The sequence below is a fragment of the Oncorhynchus masou genome, chromosome 29 (genome assembly GCF_036934945.1).
Source record: "Oncorhynchus masou masou isolate Uvic2021 chromosome 29, UVic_Omas_1.1, whole genome shotgun sequence".
Taxonomy (NCBI): Eukaryota; Metazoa; Chordata; class Actinopteri; order Salmoniformes; family Salmonidae; genus Oncorhynchus; species Oncorhynchus masou.
In genome coordinates this window covers 92,289,332-92,310,651 of record NC_088240.1, presented here as the reverse complement: position 1 = coordinate 92,310,651, position 21,320 = coordinate 92,289,332, and the positions used below count along the sequence as shown (strand labels likewise).

Genomic DNA, 21,320 nt, shown 5'->3' with positions numbered 1-21,320 from the left:
CCTGTTCCTACAGCTGCTGTAATCACATGTTACGGTAACATAACACCAAGACAAGCCTGTTCCTACAGCTGCTGTAATCATATGTTACGGTAACATAACACCAAGACAAGCCTGTTCCTACAGCTGCTGTAATCACATGTTACGGTAACATAACACCAAGACAAGCCTGTTCCTACAGCTGCTGTAATCACATGTTACGGTAACATAACACCAAGACAAGCCTGTTCCTACAGCTGCTGTAATCACGTTACTGTAACATAACACCAAGACAAGCCTGTTCCTACAGCTGCTGTAATCATATGTTACTGTAACATAACACCAAGACAAGCCTGTTCCTACAGCTGCTGTAATCACATGTTACGGTAACATAACACCAAGACAAGCCTGTTCCTACAGCTGCTGTAATCATATGTTACGGTAACATAACACCAAGACAAGCCTGTTCCTACAGCTGCTGTAATCATATGTTACTGTAACATAACACCAAGACAAGCCTGTTCCTACAGCTGCTGTAATCACGTTACTGTAACATAACACCAAGACAAGCCTGTTCCTACAGCTGCTGTAATCATATGTTACTGTAACATAACACCAAGACAAGCCTGTTCCTACAGCTGCTGTAATCACATGTTACGGTAACATAACACCAAGACAAGCCTGTTCCTACAGCTGCTGTAATCATATGTTACGGTAACATAACACCAAGACAAGCCTGTTCCTACAGCTGCTGTAATCATATGTTACTGTAACATAACACCAAGACAAGCCTGTTCCTACAGCTGCTGTAATCATATGTTACGGTAACATAACACCAAGACAAGCCTGTTCCTACAGCTGCTGTAATCATATGATACGGTAACATAACACCAAGACAAGCCTGTTCCTACAGCTGCTGTAATCACATGTTACGGTAACATAACATCAAGACAAGCCTGTTCCTACAGCTGCTGTAATCACATGTTACGGTAACATAACATCAAGACAAGCCTGTTCCTACAGCTGCTGTAATCATATGTTACGGTAACATAACATCAAGACAAGCCTGTTCCTACAGCTGCTGTAATCATATGTTACTGTAACATAACACCAAGACAAGCCTGTTCCTACAGCTGCTGTAATCACGTTACTGTAACATAACATCAAGACAAGCCTGTTCCTACAGCTGCTGTAATCATATGTTACGGTAACATAACACCAAGACAAGCCTGTTCCTACAGCTGCTGTAATCATATGTTACGGTAACATAACACCAAGACAAGCCTGTTCCTACAGCTGCTGTAATCATATGTTACGGTAACATAACACCAAGACAAGCCTGTTCCTACAGCTGCTGTAATCATATGTTACGGTAACATAACACCAAGACAAGCCTGTTCCTACAGCTGCTGTAATCACATGTTACGGTAACATAACACCAAGACAAGCCTGTTCCTACAGCTGCTGTAATCATATGTTACGGTAACATAACACCAAGACAAGCCTGTTCCTACAGCTGCTGTAATCACATGTTACGGTAACATAACACCAAGACAAGCCTGTTCCTACAGCTGCTGTAATCACATGTTACGGTAACATAACACCAAGACAAGCCTGTTCCTACAGCTGCTGTAATCACGTTACTGTAACATAACACCAAGACAAGCCTGTTCCTACAGCTGCTGTAATCATATGTTACTGTAACATAACACCAAGACAAGCCTGTTCCTACAGCTGCTGTAATCACATGTTACGGTAACATAACACCAAGACAAGCCTGTTCCTACAGCTGCTGTAATCATATGTTACGGTAACATAACACCAAGACAAGCCTGTTCCTACAGCTGCTGTAATCATATGTTACTGTAACATAACACCAAGACAAGCCTGTTCCTACAGCTGCTGTAATCATATCAATCATCATGTTAGAATAACCTTTTCAAAGTGAAAAATTCCAATAAATACACTGATCCTGAGACATCTCAGACTGTCTCCAGACTACACAGTATAATTATTGAACAACACAAAGACATTTGTCATGATTTGCCCTTTTGGGTGAGGATCATAGACCCCGTCTGTCTGTCTGTCTGTCTGTCTGTCTGTCTGTCTGTCTGTCTGTCTGTCTGTCTGTCTGTCTGTCTGTCTGTCTGTCTGTCTGTCTGTCTGTCTGTCTGTCTGTCTGTCTGTCTGTCTGTCTGTCTGTCTGTCTGTCTGTCTGTCTGTCTGTCTGTCTGTCTGTCTGTCTGTCTGTCTGTCTGTCTGTCTGTCTGTCTGTCTGTCTGTCTGTCTGTCTGTCTGTCTGTCTGTCTGTCTGTCTGTCTGTCTGTCTGTCTGTCTGTCTGTCTGTCTGTCTGTCTGTCTGTCTGTCTGTCTGTCTGTCTGTCTGTCTGTCTGTCTGTCTGTCTGTCTGTCTGTCTGTCTGTCTGTCTGTCTGTCTGTCTGTCTGTCTGTCTGTCTGTCTGTCTGTCTGTCTGTCTGTCTGTCTGTCTGTCTGTCTGTCTGTCTGTCTGTCTGTCTGTCTGTCTGTCTGTCTGTCTGTCTGTCTGTCTGTCTGTCTGTCTGTCTGTCTGTCTGTCTGTCTGTCTGTCTGTCTGTCTGTCTGTCTGTCTGTCTGTCTGTCTGTCTGTCTGTCTGTCTGTCTGTCTGTCTGTCTGTCTGTCTGTCTGTCTGTCTGTCTGTCTGTCTGTCTGTCTGTCTGTCTGTCTGTCTGTCTGTCTGTCTGTCTGTCTGTCTGTCTGTCTGTCTGTCTGTCTGTCTGTCTGTCTGTCTGTCTGTCTGTCTGTCTGTCTGTCTGTCTGTCTGTCTGTCTGTCTGTCTGTCTGTCTGTCTGTCTGTCTGTCTGTCTGTCTGTCTGTCTGTCTGTCTGTCTGTCTGTCTGTCTGTCTGTCTGTCTGTCTGTCTGTCTGTCTGTCTGTCTGTCTGTCTGTCTGTCTGTCTGTCTGTCTGTCTGTCTGTCTGTCTGTCTGTCTGTCTGTCTGTCTGTCTGTCTGTCTGTCTGTCTGTCTGTCTGTCTGTCTGTCTCTGTGTCTGTGTCTCTCTCTCTGTCTCTCTCTCTGTCTCTGTCTCTGTCTCTGTCTCTCTCTCTCTCTCTCTCTCTCTCTCTCTCTCTCTCTCTCTCTCTCTCTCTCTCTCTCTCTCTCTCTGCAATTTTATGATTGTCGTAAATACCTGCAGGAAAATTCAGTCTCCCACTCTTTTAGAAATGGAAGTTAAAACCCCTTTGTTACCACAGAGAGAGAGAGAGAGAGACGTTGCAGTACGGTAACATCAAAAGGTTGAATAATGACACAATATTTCTATATTTCCCCCCCAAAAATTGGAAGGGTCTGTGGATACTTAAAGAACAATCATGTCGAATTCATTTTCTAATTTGTGATGTAACTAAGTGTCACGGATGGAACTTTCATTACGCACAGTTGGCCCAGCAGACATTTACTCCTGAGGTGCTGACTTGCTGCACCCTCGACAACTACTGTGATTATTATTATTTGACTATGCTGGTCATTTGAACATCTTGGCCATGTTCTGTTAAAATCTCCACCCGGCACAGCAAGAAGAGGACTGGCCACCCCTCATAGCCTGGTTCCTCTCTAGGTTTCTTCCTAGGTTTTGGCCTTTCTAGGGAGTTTTTCCTAGCCACCGTGCTTCTACACCTGCATTGCTTGCTGTTTGGGATTTTAGGCTGTGTTTCTGTACAGCACTTTGAGATATCAGCTGATGTACGAAGGGCTATCTAAATACATTTGATTTGATTTGATTTTGCAGAATATCAGTCTGTCGATTATGTTTTTCCTGGAGGGAAGTGCCTTCTTTGCTGCCCTTCTTAACACCAGGCTATCCTCCAAAAGACTTCGCCTCACTGTGCGTGCAGATGCACTCACACCTGTCTGCTGTCATTCCTGAGCAAGCTCTGTACTGGTGGTGCCCCGAACCTACAGCTGAATCAACTTTAGGAGACGGTCCTGGCGCTTGCTGGACTTTCTTGGGCGCCCTGAAGCGTTCTTCACAACAATTGTACCGCTCTCCTTGAAGTTCTTGATGATCCGATAAATGGTTGATTTAGGTGCAATCTTACTGGCATTCTGGAATATATGCAAATTGCCATCATACATACTGAGGCAGCAGACTTTGTAAAAATTAATATGTGTGTCATTCTCAAAACTTTTGGCCACGACTGTAGTAATCAATGTGTAAGCCATTCTGTTTGTGTGTTTATTTAATCTGTGTGATTATTTAATTAGTTAGTAAATAAATAATTAAGCCAATTTGTATATTGCTGATTCATCATTTATGCTCGGGTTTGTGCAGATATCCAAGGATTGTACGACATTCAGAACGAGACTGGTGGTAAATAAGAATTCATGAATTGACTGTGACTGATGTAAGATGTTTATAGTCGGGAGATAGTAACTCGTTAAATAACTTTTTTTCCGTGGTGCCCCAAATTACTACTTAATGAATTGTTACATGAGTAATTTAATCGCGTAATAATTTATTAACGTGGTATGTAATTATTTTATATAAAAATAACCATCAATCACATTAATGATAGTCAAGACAAGATACAAACAAGGGCACTGCGTTCATCCACCTCTGGCCTGCTCGCCTCCCTACCACTGAGGAAGTACAGTTCCCGCTCAGCCCAGTCAAAACTGTTCGCTGCTCTGGCCCCCCAATGGTGGAACAAACTCCCTCACGACGCCAGGACAGCGGAGTCAATCACCACCTTCCGGAGACACCTGAAACCCCACCTCTTTAAGGAATACCTAGGATAGGATAAAGTAATCCTTCTCACCCCCCCTTAAATGATTTAGATGCACTATTGTAAAGTGGCTGTTCCACTGGATGTCATAAGGTGAATTCACCAATTTGTAAGTCGCTCTGGATAAGAGCGTCTGCCAAATGACTTAAATGTAAATGTAAATGTAAATTTGAGTTCTAGTCATTTTGATGACATTCATCCTGTTATCCTTGTGTGGCATTTAGATTCCATCCAATCAAACTCTTTGTCTATTTGTATTTTTCTAACACTGACAGTGTTTCTCTGTCTCCTCTTCAACACTACGTATGTGACCTGATTCAGGATGTCACAAGTCACGACTTCACAGGAGAACCTTTTAAACTTAAAAAATATATATCATCTGTAAGTACGAATAAAATTGTTAAATTACAAGCCTAGTTGGTTTAGCCACAGAAAAAGCGAGCAACCTTCCCACTAGCCATGATTGGCTGAGATAAAGAGTAGGCTGGACATGCCGAGAGATGAGTTTGGATTGGTCTACGGTGTTGCATCTTGTGTCTATAAAATGAGCTGCTCGTAATGCGTAGATAATCCTTTCTAGTACAGTGTTTTTGTATAGATATTACGTTAGCCATGGAGAACTGAAAACATGTCGCTACTGCTATCAATAACATTGCTGCTCTGAATTTATTGACAAACGCTATCGACAAACGTCAGTGGTGAAGAAGTAGTGATGGACCACTTTCTGGATGACGATCGTGCCACGCTGACTCTCTCTCTCTCATTTCATAACACGTCTTGAAATCAGTGGAACACAACGGGCCAAACAAGCTGGGCTAAACGGAAACAACACAGGGTGTCTTACCCAACGGGTTGCAGTCTGCCGTGAGGCTTTCTTCCATGTATACAGGTCAGAATCTACAGATTTAGATATTATACCTTTCTAATTTTGTCTGAAAGTTGTTTTCACTGTAAATTAAAGCTTGCTGTTTGCTAGCCAGCTGGAGTTCGATGGCTGGCTTGCTAGCCAACATTAACTTATGAAGTGTGTGTTATGTTAGTGATGTGTTCTCAGAATGCCATTTCCCATTGCTAGTTATAGCCTAATGTTACCTAGCTAACATTGAACTTATTGGTTAACTTTAGCTAGCTATGACAATCTGTTTGTTTTGCTAGTTAACTAATTATGGCTGGGGGCAGTAAACTGCCTGCCAATCAGGCCCAGAAGCTATGATATGCATATTATTATTAGATTTGGATAGAAAACACTCTGAAGGTTCTAAAACGGTTTGAATGATGTCTGTGAGTATAACAGAATTCATATGGCAGGCAAAAACCTGAGAAAAAAATCCAACCAGGAAGTGGGAAATCTGAGGCTTGTAGGTTTGCCAATATACAGTGTCTATGGGGTCATATTGCTCTTCCTCTGGCTTCCACTGTCAACTGTCTTTGGAACCTTGTTTGATGCTCCTACTGTGAAGGATGAGGGAATAAGAGGTGATTGACTCAGGGGTCTGGCAGAGTGCCACGAGCTCACTCAGGCACGCCCCCATGAGAGTAAGCTGCATTCCATTGCATTTCTACAGACAAAGGAATTCTCCGGTTGAAACATTATTGAAGATTTATGTTAAAAACATCCTAAAGATTGATTCTATACATCGTTTGACATGTTTCTACGAACAGTAATAGAATTTGTTGACTCTTCGTCTGGCCTGCGCGTCATGAATTTGGATTTTGGAACTAAACGCGCAAACAAAAAGGAGGTATTTGGACATAAATCGTGGACTTTATCGAAACAAAACAAACATTTATTGTGGAACTGGGATTCCTGGGAGTGCATTCTGATGAAGATCATCAAAGGTAAGTGAATATTTACAATGCTATTTCTGACTTCTGTCAACTCCACAACATGAATATGGATACGGCTTGTTTTGTTCTCTGAGTGCTGTACTCAGATTATTGCATGGTGTGCTTTTTCCGTAAAGTTTTGATGATTAAAGAAGCAATAAAACCGTCCTTCTTTAGACTAGTTGAGTATCTGGAGCATCAGCATTTGTGGGTTCGATTACAGGCTCAAAATGGCCAAAAACAAATAACTTTCTTCTGAAATTCGTCTGTCTATTCTTGTTCTGAGAAATGAAGGCTATTCCATGCGAGAAATTGCCAAGAAACTGAAGATCTGTGTACTACTCCCTTCATAGAACAGCGCAAACTGGCTCTACCCAGAATAGAAAAAGGAGTGGGAGGCCCCAGTGCACAACTGAGCAAGAGGACAAGTACATTAGAGAGTGTCTAGTTTGAGAAACAGACGCCTCACAAGTCCTCAAATGGCAGCTTCATTAAATTGTACCCTTCAAAACATTAGTCTCAACGTCAACAGTGAAGAGGCGACTCCGGGATGCTGGCCTTCAAGGCAGAGTTCTTCTGTCCAGTCTCATCGTCAACAGTGAAGAAGCGACATTGGGATGCTGGCCTTCTAGGCAGAGTTCTTCTGTCCAGTCTCAACGTCAACAGTGAAGAGGTGACTACGGGATGCTGGCATTCTAGGCAGAGTTCCTCTGTCCAGTCTCAACGTCAACAGTGAAGAGGTGACTCCGGGATGCTGGCCACTAGGGTAGCCTAGTAGTTAGAGTATTGGACTAGTAACCTGAAGGTTGCAAGTTCAAACCCCCAAGCTGACAAGGTACAAATCTGTCGTTCTGCCCCTGAACAGGCAGTTAACCCACTGTTCCTAGGCGGTCATTGAAAATAAGAATTTGTTCTTAACTGACTTGCCTGGTTAAATAAAGGTTAAAAAAATCAAGTATGTAAGTGTGTGTAACAGTATATCAAGTATGCTAATGTAAGTGTGTGTAACAGTATACCAAGTATGCTAATGTAAGTGTGTGTGTAACAGTATACCAAGTATGCTAATGTAAGTGTGTGTAACAGTATACCAAGTATGCTAATGTAAGTGTGTGTGTAACAGTATACCAAGTATGCTAATGTAAGTGTGTGTAACAGTATACCAAGTAAGTATGTGTAACATTATATCAAGTATGCTAATGTAAGTGTGTGTAACAGTATACCAAGTATGCTAATGTAAGTGTGTGTAACAGTATACCAAGTATGCTAATGTAAGTGTGTGTAACAGTATACCAAGTGTGTGTAACAGTATACCAAGTATGCTAATGTAAGTGTGTGTAACAGTATACCAAGTATGCTAATGTAAGTATGTGTAACAGTATACCAACTATGCTAATGTGGGAGGCATTTGGGCGGAGGTGTAAAAACACTTTAAAGTACTACTTAAGTCGTTTTTTGTTGTTGTTATTTATATATTTATATTTATATTTTTGACATCTTTTACCTCACTACATTCGTAAAGAAAGTAATGTACTTTTTACTCCAGACATTTTCCTTAACACTCAAAAGTACCACGTTACATTTTGACCAGGAAAATTGTCTAATTCAAACACTTATCAAGAGTGTGGTCACTTCCTGGTCATCCCTACTGCCTCTGATCTGGAGGACTCACTAAACAGAGAACATCCCTGGTCCTCCCTACTGCCTCTGATCTGGAGGACTCACTAAACAGAGAACATCCCTGGTCATCCCTACTGCCTCTGATCTGGAGGACTCACTAAACAGAGAACATCTCTGGTCATCTCTACTGCCTCTGATCTGGAGGACTCACTAAACAGAGAACATCCCTGGTCCATCCCTACTGCCTCTGATCTGGAGGACTCACTAAACAGAGAACATCCCTGGTCATCCCTACTGCCTCTGATCTGGTGGACTCACTAAACAGAGAACATCCCTGGTCATCCCTACTGCCTCTGATCTGGAGGACTCACTAAACAGATAACATCTCTGGTCATCCCTACTGCCTCTGATCTGGAGGACTCACTAAACAGAGAACATCCCTGGTCATCCCTACTGCCTCTGATCTGGAGGACTCACTAAACAGAGAACATCTCTGGTCATCCCTACTGCCTCTGATCTGGAGGACTCACTAAACAGAAAGCATCCCTGGTCACCTCTACTGCCTCTGATCTGGAGGACTCACTAAACACAAATGCTTTGTTTGCAAATGATGTCTGAGTGTTGGAGTGTTGCCCCTGGCCCTCTGTAAATTATGTCTGAGTGTTGGAGTGTTGCCCCTGGCCCTCTGTAAATGATGTCTGAGTGTTGGAGTGTTGCCCCTGGCTACCCATCAATTTAAAAAAAAAAATCAATTATGCTGTCTGATTTGCTTAATATCAGGAAGTTGAAATTGTTTATTTTTACTTTTGATATTTAAGTACATTGTGCCCCAGGCTATCCGTCAATAAATTGTTTGCTTTTTGTGCCGTCTGGTTTAATATAAGAAATTTTAATGATTTATACTTTTACTCAAGTATCACAATGTATTATTTTTTTCACCACTGGATGTGGCTCGGGGTTACAGCATTTATTCCACATGACCCATCCATTCAGACTAGTGTATCTGGCTAAGCATCATCTAATATTTATTACTTCTTTTTATCTGCACACTTTAAATCTTTATCACATGACCTCATGTGAATCCTTAAAGAGATGGGTGGGGCTTAAGGCTTAAGAGGGCGTGAACAATGCTGAATGTGTGGGGCGAAAGGCTTAAGAGGGTGTGAATAATGCTGAATGGGTGGGGCTAAAGGCTTAAGAGGGTGTGAACAATGCTGAATGGGTGGGGCTAAAGGCTTAAGAGGGTGTGAACAATGCTGAATGGGTGGGGCTAAAGGCTTAAGAGGGCGTGGGCAATGCTAAATGGGTGGGGCTAAAGACTTAAGAGGGCGTGAACAATGCTGAATAGGTGTAGACAAAGGATAGCTCTCTATTAGGTACCAAAACATTCAAAGACCCTTTTCTCCAAACGTGAGTTTACAAGTGTATCAACTTTCAGAGCAGAATACCCTTCCCATTGTTCCTCAACTGTAGTGTATGATACACCATTATGTAGCTCTCAGTCTCTACTTTTATCCAATGTAAAAAAACAATAATGATAATTAAAATGTTGTCACATAAGACGGAATCCAGGTGTTGAGTCACATATGTACAACATTTCCTTCGATCTCAACAGTCAGTGAAAATGACTTTGTGAATTCAAAATACTAAGAGCTTTTCTAGTCCATCCTGTCAGTGGAAGAATTAGGGTGTTCCTCTGGGAGTTTATTTTTTATTTAATTTACCTTTATTTAACTAGGCAAGTCAGTTAATTATGAACAAATTCTTATTTTCAATGACGGCCAAGGAACAGTGGGTTAACTGCCTGTTCAGGGGCAGAATGACAGATTTGTACCTTGTTTGCTTGGGGGTTTGAACTTGCAACCTTCCGGTTACTAGTCCAATGCTCTAACCACTAGGCTACGCTGCTGCCCCTACACTCTAACCACTAGGCTACCCTGCCACCTCCACACTCTAACCACTAGGCTACCCTGCCACCTCTACACTCTAACCACTAGGCTACCCTGCCACCTCTACACTCTAACCACTAGGCTACCCTGCCACCTCTACACTCTAACCACTAGGCTACCCTGCCACCTCTACACTCTAACCACTAGGCTACCCTGCCACCTCTACACTCTAACCACTAGGCTACCCTGCCACCTCCACACTCTAACCACTAGGCTACCCTGCCACCTCTACACTCTAACCACTAGGCTACCCTGCCACCTCCACACTCTAACCACTAGGCTACCCTGCCACCTCCACACTCTAACCACTAGGCTACCCTGCCACCTCTACACTCTAACCACTAGGCTACCCTGCCACCTCTACACTCTAACCACTAGGCTACCCAGCCACCTCTACACTCTAACCACTAGGCTACCCTGCCACCTCTACACTCTAACCATTAGGCTACCCTGCCCCCTCTACACTCTAACCACTAGGCTACCCTGCTGCACCAGGGCTGAGAAAACCCTGTCAAAAAAACAGTTTGTCTAAAAGTTGTTTCTTGTACCAATGAAAGGATGAGGATGTTACTAAACCCTGAAATAGGTTGTTCCTCTGGGAGTTTAGAAGGTAATTGATTTCACATAACGTGACCTTTTCTGCACACTGAGCCATTTTACTGAAATCTAAATGACACAAATATTGTAGGAAGAATGAAAAAAAAAGCATTTGGTTACTTAGACACTCAACGACCGCGTCCCAACTGGCACTTTAACCCCTTTACAGGGAGCCTTGGTCAAAAGTAGCGCACTAGATAGGGAGTTACAGAGACACTCAACGACCGCGTCCCAACTGGCACTTTAACCCCTTTACAGGGAGCCTTGGTCAAAAGTAGCACACTAGATAGGGAGTTACAGAGACACTCAACGACCGCGTCCCAACTGGCACTTTAACCCCTTTACAGGGAGCCTTGGTCAAAAGTAGCGCACTAGATAGGGAGTTACTGGGACACTCAACGACCGCGTCCCAACTGGCACTTTAACCCCTTTACAGGGAGCCTTGGTCAAAAGTAGCGCACTAGATAGGGAGTTACAGAGACACTCAACGACCGCGTCCCAACTGGCACTTTAACCCCTTTACAGGGAGCCTTGGTCAAAAGTAGTGCACTAGATAGGGAGTTACTGAGACACTCAACGACCGCGTCCCAACTGGCACTTTAACCCCTTTACAGGGAGCCTTGGTCAAAAGTAGCGCACTAGATAGGGAGTTACTGAGACACTCAACGACCGCGTCCCAACTGGCACTTTAACCCCTTTACAGGGAGCCTTGGTCAAAAGTAGCACACTAGATAGGGAGCTACTGAGACACTCAACGACCGCGTCCCAACTGGCACTTTAACCCCTTTACAGGGAGCCTTGGTCAAAAGTAGCACACTAGATAGGGAGTTACAGAGACACTCAACGACCGCGTCCCAACTGGCACTTTAACCCCTTTACAGGGAGCCTTGGTCAAAAGTAGCGCACTAGATAGGGAGTTACTGAGACACTCAACGACCGCGTCCCAACTGGCACTTTAACCCCTTTACAGGGAGCCTTGGTCAAAAGTAGCGCACTAGATAGGGAGTTACAGAGACACTCAACGACCGCGTCCCAACTGGCACTTTAACCCCTTTACAGGGAGCCTTGGTCAAAAGTAGCGCACTAGATAGGGAGTTACTGAGACACTCAACGACCGCGTCCCAACTGGCACTTTAACCCCTTTACAGGGAGCCTTGGTCAGAAGTAGCGCACTAGATAGGGAGTTACAGAGACACTCAACGACCGCGTCCCAACTGGCACTTTAACCCCTTTACAGGGAGCCTTGGTCAAAAGTAGCGCACTAGATAGGGAGTTACAGAGACACTCAACGACCGCGTCCCAACTGGCACTTTAACCCCTTTACAGGGAGCCTTGGTCAAAAGTAGCGCACTAGATAGGGAGTTACAGAGACACTCAACGACTGCGTCCCAACTGGCACTTTAACCCCTTTACAGGGAGCCTTGGTCAAAAGTAGCGCACTAGATAGGGAGTTACAGAGACACTCAACGACCGCGTCCCAACTGGCACTTTAACCCCTTTACAGGGAGCCTTGGTCAAAAGTAGCGCACTAGATAGGGAGTTACTGAGACACTCAACGACCGCGTCCCAACTGGCACTTTAACCCCTTTACAGGGAGCCTTGGTCAAAAGTAGCGCACTAGATAGGGAGTTACTGAGACACTCAACGTCCGCGTCCCAACTGGCACTTTAACCCCTTTACAGGGAGCCTTGGTCAAAAGTAGCACACTAGATAGGGAGTTACAGAGACACTCAACGACCGCGTCCCAACTGGCACTTTAACCCCTTTACAGGGAGCCTTGGTCAAAAGTAGCGCACTAGATAGGGAGTTACAGAGACACTCAACGACCGCGTCCCAACTGGCACTTTAACCCCTTTACAGGGAGCCTTGGTCAAAAGTAGCGCACTAGATAGGGAGTTACTGAGACACTCAACGACCGCGTCCCAACTGGCACTTTAACCCTTTTACTGGGAGCCTTGGTGAAAAGTAGCGCACTAGATAGGGAGTTACAGAGACACTCAACGACCGCGTCCCAACTGGCACTTTAACCCCTTTACAGGGAGCCTTGGTCAAAAGTAGCGCACTAGATAGGGAGTTACTGAGACACTCAACGTCCGCGTCCCAACTGGCACTTTAACCCCTTTACAGGGAGCCTTGGTCAAAAGTAGCACACTAGATAGGGAGTTACAGAGACACTCAACGACCGCGTCCCAACTGGCACTTTAACCCCTTTACAGGGAGCCTTGGTCAAAAGTAGCGCACTAGATAGGGAGTTACAGAGACACTCAACGACCGCGTCCCAACTGGCACTTTAACCCCTTTACAGGGAGCCTTGGTCAAAAGTAGCGCACTAGATAGGGAGTTACTGAGACACTCAATGACCGCGTCCCAACTGGCACTTTAACCCCTTTACTGGGAGCCTTGGTGAAAAGTAGCGCACTAGATAGGGAGTTACAGAGACACTCAACGACCGCGTCCCAACTGGCACTTTAACCCCTTTACAGGGAGCCTTGGTCAAAAGTAGCGCACTAGATAGGGAGTTACTGAGACACTCAACGACCGCGTCCCAACTGGCAATTTAACCCCTTTACATGGAGACTGGGTAGGTTATAACTTAGAGAGGAAAGGTCTAGGGCTTGGGGACTGGGTAGGTTATAACTTAGAGAGGAAAGGTCTAGGGCTTGGGGGCTGGGTAGGTTATAACTTAGAGAGGAAAGGTCTAGGGCTTGGGGACTGGGTAGGTTATAACTTAGAGAGGAAAGGTCTAGGGCTTGGGGGCTGGGTAGGTTATAACTTAGAGAGGAAAGGTCTAGGGCTTGGGGGCTGGGTAGGTTATAACTTAGATTCTGAGAGATACCTGTCCAACTGGAAAAGGGACTGTCAACTGTAGATGGTACATTGGTACATTGGTACTTTGGCTGCAGTACCATAGGAAAGGGACTCATACAATTATACCCCCTAGAGTCTATTGGTGCACCGGTGCATCAATCAGAGTGACATAATAAAACATCTCCATTAAAATCCATCAGTTTAAGTGAGATATCTGTTTAAAACTAGAGATATTTGTTTAAAACTAGAGATATCTGTTTAAAGCTTGATGCCTTGATAAGCTCCTTTCCTGAGGACGGCTCACCTCTCACAGTCCTGGGCGACTTTAACCTCCCCACGTCTACCTTTGACTCATTCCTCTCTGCCTCCTTCTTTCCACTCCTCTCCTCTTTTGACCTCACCCTCTCACCTTCCCCCCCTACTCACAAGGCAGGCAATACGCTAGACCTCATCTTTACTAGATGCTGTTCTTCCACTAACCTCATTGCAACTCCCCTCCAAGTCTCCGACCACTACCTCGTATCCTTTTCCCTCTCGCTCTCATCCAACACTTCCCACACTGCCCCTACTCGGATGGTATCGCGCCGTCCCAACCTTCGCTCTCTCTCCCCCGCTACTCTCTCCTCTTCCATCCTATCATCTCTTCCCTCTGCTCATACCTTCTCCAACCTTTCTCCTGAGTCTGCCTCCTCAACCCTCCTCTCTTCCCTTTCTGCATCCTTTGACTCTCTATGTCCCCTATCCTCCAGGCCGGCTCGGTCCTCCCCTCCTGCTCCGTGGCTCGATGACTCATTGCGAGCTCACAGAACAGAGCTCCGGGCAGCCGAGCGGAAATGGAGGAAAACTCGCCTCCCTGCGGACCTGGCATCCTTTCACTCCCTCCTCTCTACATTTTCCTCCTCTGTCTATGCTGCTAAAGCCACTTTCTACCACTCTAAATTCCAAGCATCTGCCTCTAACCCTAGGAAGCTCTTTGCCACCTTCTCCTCCCTCCTGAATCCTCCTCCCCCCCCTCCTCCCTCTCTGCAGATGACTTCGTCAACCATTTTGAAAAGAAGGTCGACGACATCCGATCCTCGTTTGCTAAGTCAAACGACACCGCTGGTTCTGCTCACACTGCCCTACCCTGTGCTCTGACCTCTTTCTCCCCTCTCTCTCCAGATGAAATCTCGCTTCTTGTGACGGCCGGCCGCCCAACAACCTGCCCGCTTGACCCTATCCCCTCCTCTCTTCTCCAGACCATTTCCGGGGACCTTCTCCCTTACCTCACCTCGCTCATCAACTAATCCCTGACCGCTGGCTACGTCCCTTCCGTCTTCAAGAGAGCGAGAGTTGCACCCCTTCTGAAAAAACCTACACTCGATCCCTCCGATGTCAACAACTACAGACCAGTATCCCTTCTTTCTTTTCTCTCCAAAACTCTTGAACGTGCCGTCCTTGGCCAGCTCTCCCGCTATCTCTCTCAGAATGACCTTCTTGATCCAAATCAGTCAGGTTTCAAGACTAGTCATTCAACTGAGACTGCTCTTCTCTGTATCACGGAGGCGCTCCGCACTGCTAAAGCTAACTCTCTCTCCTCTGCTCTCATCCTTCTAGACCTATCGGCTGCCTTCGATACTGTGAACCATCAGATCCTCCTCTCCACCCTCTCCGAGTTGGGCATCTCCGGCGCGGCCCACGCTTGGATTGCGTCCTACCTGACAGGTCGCTCCTACCAGGTGGCGTGGCGAGAATCTGTCTCCTCGCCACGTGCTCTCACCACTGGTGTCCCCCAGGGCTCTGTTCTAGGCCCTCTCCTATTCTCGCTATACACCAAGTCACTTGGCTCTGTCATAACCTCACATGGTCTCTCCTATCATTGCTATGCAGACGACACACAATTAATCTTCTCCTTTCCCCCTTCTGATGACCAGGTGGCGAATCGCATCTCTGCATGTCTGGCAGACATATCAGTGTGGATGACGGATCACCACCTCAAGCTGAACCTCGGCAAGACGGAGCTGCTCTTCCTCCCGGGGAAGGACTGCCCGTTCCATGATCTCGCCATCACGGTTGACAACTCCATTGTGTCCTCCTCCCAGAGCGCTAAGAACCTTGGCGTGATCCTGGACAACACCCTGTCGTTCTCAACCAACATCATGGCGGTGGCCCGTTCCTGTAGGTTCATGCTCTACAACATCCGCAGAGTACGACCCTGCCTCACACAGGAAGCGGCGCAGGTCCTAATCCAGGCACTTGTCATCTCCCGTCTGGATTACTGCAACTCGCTGTTGGCTGGGCTCCCTGCCTGTGCCATTAAACCCCTACAACTCATCCAGAACGCCGCAGCCCGTCTGGTGTTCAACCTTCCCAAGTTCTCTCACGTCACCCCGCTCCTCCGCTCTCTCCACTGGCTTCCAGTTGAAGCTCGCATCCGCTACAAGACCATGGTGCTTGCCTACGGAGCTGTGAGGGGAACGGCACCGCAGTACCTCCAGGCTCTGATCAGGCCCTACACCCAAGCAAGGGCACTGCGTTCATCCACCTCTGGCCTGCTCGCCTCCCTACCATTGAGGAAGTACAGTTCCCGCTCAGCCCAGTCAAAACTGTTCGCTGCTCTGGCCCCCAATGGTGGAACAAACTCCCTCACGACGCCAGGACAGCGGAGTCAATCACCACCTTCCGGAGACACCTGAAACCCCACCTCTTCAAGGAATACCTAGGATAAGATAAGTAATCCTTCTCACCACCCCCCCCCTTAATGATTTAGATGCACTATTGTAAAGTGGCTGTTCCACTGGATGTCAGAAGGTGAATTCACCAATTTGTAAGTCGCTCTGGATAAGAGCGTCTGCTAAATGACTTAAATGTAATGTAAATGTAAACTAGAGATATCTGTTTAAAACTAGAGAGATATCTGTTAAAACTACAGATATCTGTTTAAAACTAGAGAGATATCTGTTTAAAACTAGAGAGATATCTGTTAAAACTACAGATATCTGTTAAAACTAGAGAGATATCTGTTTAAACTAGAGATATCTGTTTCAACTAGAGATATCTGTTTAAAACTAGAGATATCTGTTTAAAACTAGAGATATCTGTTAAAACTAGAGATATCTGTTTAAACTAGAGATATCTGTTAAAACTAGAAATATCTGCTAAAACTAGAGATATCTGTTAAAACTAGAGATATCTGTTTAAACTAGAGATATCTGTTTAAACTAGAGATATCTGTTAAAACTAGAAATATCTGCTAAAACTAGAGATATCTGTTAAAACTAGAGATATCTGTTAAAACTAGAAATATCTGCTAAAACTAGAGATATCTGCTAAAACTAGAGATATCTGTTAAAACTAGAAATATCTGCTAAAACTAGAGATATCTGCTAAAACTACAGATATCTGTTAAAACTAGAGAGATATCTGTTTAAACTAGAGATATCTGTTTCAACTAGAGATATCTGTTTAAAACTAGAGATATCTGTTTGTTTACATGGGCTGTGTCTCAATTCACTGTTATCCTCCTATGTCGCCCTTCATATCCTCCTATGTCGCCCTCCTATGTCGCCCTTCCGAAAAAAAACGGTCTTCTCACAAAACCGTCTGTAGTGGGGTGTGCCTAGTAGTCAGACAAAATTAGTATCGTAACGAATACGGACAATTATCTGAATCCGATTTATGATCAGAGTATTTTTTGTTGTTGTTGTAATTTTCCGTGATCTAAAGAAGAAAAAAACGTTGTGTTGCCAGGATCTTTCTCATATCAGTCGTGTCCGAGGTTCTATGTGGTCCAACTGGCTGTCGGTTGAGAGAAAGGCGGGCTTTACGTTGATCCTGTTGTTCTGATTGGATAGAGTGAACCTGTATTTCTCAGAGAGAATGCCAAGAGTGTGCAAAACTGTCATCAAGGCAAACGGTGGATGCTTTTAAGAATCTCAAATATACAACAACAAAAATGTGTTGGTTATTACATGATTCCATATGTGTTATTTCATAGTTTTGATGTCGTCACTATTATTCTACAATGTCGAAAATAGTATAAAGAAAGCACAACCCTGGAATGAGTAGGTGTGTCCAAACTTTTGACTGGTACTGCAGTTATTCAGGAATCCTGACTCACCAGATACTCTCAATCAAATTCAAATGTATTTATAAAGCCCTTCGTACATCAGCTGATGTCACAAAGTGCTGTACAGAAACCCAGCCTAAAACCCCGAAACAGCAAGCAATGCAGGTGTAGAAGCACAGTGACTTCGAAAAACTCCATAGAAAGGCCAGAACCTAGGAAGAAACCTAGAGAAGAACCAGGCTATGAGGGGTGGGCCAGTCCTCTTCTGGCTTTTAACAGAACATGGCCGAGATGTTCAAATGTTCGTAGATGACCAGCAGGGTCAGATAATAATACTGTGTGACTCTGATATTTCTACCTCCAGACAGTTGTGTTTCTCAAACACATTATACATATAACCAAAGTGAAGAGATCTGTCGACGTGCCCTTGAGCAAGGCACTTAACCCTACATTTCTCCAGGGTAGCCGTTGACAACGGCAGACCCCTGACCGTGACCCCAACTCTCCGAGGGTGTCTCATAAGGGAATTAGAATATGCACAAAAGTATAAAACACGAGTATAAAACACACTTGTATATATGTGTGAAACAGAACAAATATAAAAACTCACCTAATTATAATTGTTATTATTACATCAGTTGGCTTTAGTTGAATAGTGCTATTAAATAAAAACATAAACAATCCACTCACCAGATACTGGGCGGCTCTGATCCTTCTATCTCCAGAGAGCCGTGTTTGTCCTCTATCTGGAAGTCAGTGAACACCAGTGAGATGGTGTCTCCAGGGTCAGCCAGCACCGTCCACTTACATTCCCCAGTGTTGGACAGGTCACTGAGGAATTCAGGGCTGGAGATGATCCCACTGGACCCCCTCAACGTACCGCCACACGTGTCTTCAGCTGTGGTGGGGGTGGGGGGGGGGGGGTAAAAGTAAAATATCTTAATAGAAAATGACTCAAGTAAAAGTGTAAGTCACTTAAGTATCTAAAGTAAAAGTTTAAATAAATAATTTCAAAGTGCTTATATTAAGAAAAACCAGAGGACACAATTGAAATGTTTTACAGAGAGCAAGGGGAACACTCCAACAACACTCAGACATCCTTTACAAACAAAGCATGTGTGTTTAGTCAAATCTGTAAGATCTGAGGCAATAGAGATGACCAGGGATGTTCTCTTGATAAGTGTGTGACCAGGACCGTTTTCCTATTCTGCTAAGCATTCGAAATGTAATGAGTACTTTTGGGTGTCGGGGATAATGTATGTATGCATTATTCTCTTTATTAATAATGTAGTGAAGTAAAAGTTGTCAAAAACATAAACGGTAAAGTACAGATACACCAAAAAACTACTTAATTAGTACTTTGGGGCGGCAGGGTAGCCTAGTGGTTAGAGTGTTGGACTAGTAACCGGAAGGTTGCGAGTTCAAACCCCTGAGCTGACAAGGTACAAATCTGTCGTTCTGCCCCTGAACAGGCAGTTAACCCACTGTTCCTAGGCCATCATTGAAAATAAGAATTTGTTCTTAACTGACTTGCCTGGTTAAATAAAGGTAAAAACAAATAATAATAAATAAATAAATAAACTTTCAAGTATGTTTACTGGAGTACTTGGAGCCACTGCTCAGCTGTCAAACAAACAGAAGAACACGTACGTTAAATATCAATTAATCTGTTGGCTCTGTTCCAATATGTAGAGTAGAATCATACTAAGAATGAAGCCATGTATTCGGCTATATGTATTCCAAATTGTATGCTCGCTAGTATGGATATGACAGCATGGATAAGAGTCCAAGGTATCTGGATTTACAGGATCAATTGGCTGTGTTCCAAGCCCCCTGTCTGCTCTTCTGTCTGCTGTCTGCTCTTCTCCTTCTGGTCTGAGGAGTTCAGAAACCACAACAGATTCCAAAACCATTCTGTTCCAATATCTAGATTCTACATTAACATGCCACATAGAATGAAGCATCTGGGTTCCGGTGTTGGCCACGCGTTCTAAGTGATATTCTAGAATATTGGAATGTCATCTTTATGTTCTTGGCCTCAATAAGCGAGGGGGAGCTTGAAGAACACAGCATCTGAGCCACACTATGATGAGGTCTCTATAACGTACCACCAGAGATGTTCACAAGTCTTTGAGGTAGAGTCCAAGTCAAGTCATTTAGGACCAAGTCTGAGTCAAGTCTCAAGTCTTTTAGGGCCAAGTCTGAGTCAAGTCTCAAGTCTTTTAGGGCCATGTCTAAGTCAAGTCTCAAGTCATTTAGGTCCAAGTCTAAGTCAAGTCTCAAGTCTTTAAGGGCCATGTCTAAGTCAAGTCTCAAGTCTTTTAGGGCCATGTCTAAGTCAAGTCTCAAGTCCCTTTTGGCAATGGCTTTCTGCCTGCTGTGGGTTCAGTCTATAAACCATGTAAAGGATTTGAAGAGACTCTTTTATGAAAGAAAGCACATCAGGCACTATTTAAATCAAAATACATTTCCTTTTAAAATGTAGACAGTTTACATTGATAAAAGTAATTGTACAGGATATTTAAAAAATCAATGTAACATTTTAAAGGGCATGGTATTTTGTGGCAGACATTGTCTATATTTCACTTCATTCAATCACACAAACAGAAAATCTGTAGGTGAGGGAAGATAAATGACAAGCATGAATGTAAACCAAAATGACTGACAACTATTCAATAACTACTAAAGTGTCCTATAAATATCAAACGTAATGACCTTTTATCCATAAAAAACACTTCCTGACCTGGACACTTTAACAGAAATATAATCTCCTGTAACAAGTAGTAAATGACATCCTGTGGCCCCCTTTAGACAGACATCCTGTGGCCCCCTTTAGACAGACATCCTGTGGCCCCCTTTAGACAGACATCCTGTGGCCCCCTTTAGACAGACATCCTGTGGCCCCCTTTAGACAGAGAACATGCATGTTGCGGATAGGTGACATTTCAGAAAGATCAAAGTCTGTCAGCGTTCCTGCACTGAGCACGGCACGATGAGGCCTCCATGACTAAACACTCTCTCCACTGGGGGTGCTGGTGGCAGGCACAGCCAACACTGTCACAGGTACCTGCTTGAGCCTTGAAACAAATATATATATATATATAAAAAATAAAAAAATCCAAGCAAATCAATTTCATTTCCATCAGAAGATACTTCAATGTCTTGAAGAATCTCTGCTCTGAAGACGACTTCATGTCTCTTTTTCTTCTTGCTGCTGTAGTCAGAGAACATTCTGGAGGTTTCGCTAGATGTTCTTCTTCTCCACTGCTGCTCTCCGTAACGGTGACCTTCCTCAGACAAAACATATAAAATATAAATAATATAATAATAATATAAAATAATGTATATAATTAAGTATACAACAGTAAAACATTATACATGAAAAAAAAAAAATCATTATTAATTTTTGAATTGCAAGTGACATAGAAAACATTGCAGGTTGCAATGTATTGTAACCTACCAGTCAGACTCTCCTTCAATTCAGCTTTATCTTCACGTGGTCATGAGGACATCAGGGTCAAGACAGGCAGACAGATGGATCCAGCAGCGCAGCTCATTACGTATTACATTGTCACCAAAATGGAAGTTGTTGTTGCCTGTCCATCCGAGTACTCCATTCTAACATTCACAAACAACCCCCCCCCGGAATCTGGTGTTTGAGTGACTGCTACAGTGCTTTTACTAGACTGAAAAGGGTGACGAGCTTGTGCTCGGGGGAAATACTTGGCAGATGAAA

General features: G+C 44.2%; 1 protein-coding gene across 1 annotated transcript in view; it reads right to left on the bottom strand.

The window, feature by feature from the left end:
- Window positions 1–18,270: 18,270 nt before the first annotated feature.
- Window positions 18,271–21,320, bottom strand: part of LOC135520982 (CUB and sushi domain-containing protein 3-like) — a 150,749-nt gene continuing 147,699 nt past the window's right edge. The window contains exon 5 of the mRNA XM_064946869.1: window positions 18,271–18,482. Within this exon, the coding sequence (XP_064802941.1) occupies window positions 18,271–18,482 (212 nt within the window). The remainder of the gene's footprint in view (window positions 18,483–21,320) is intronic.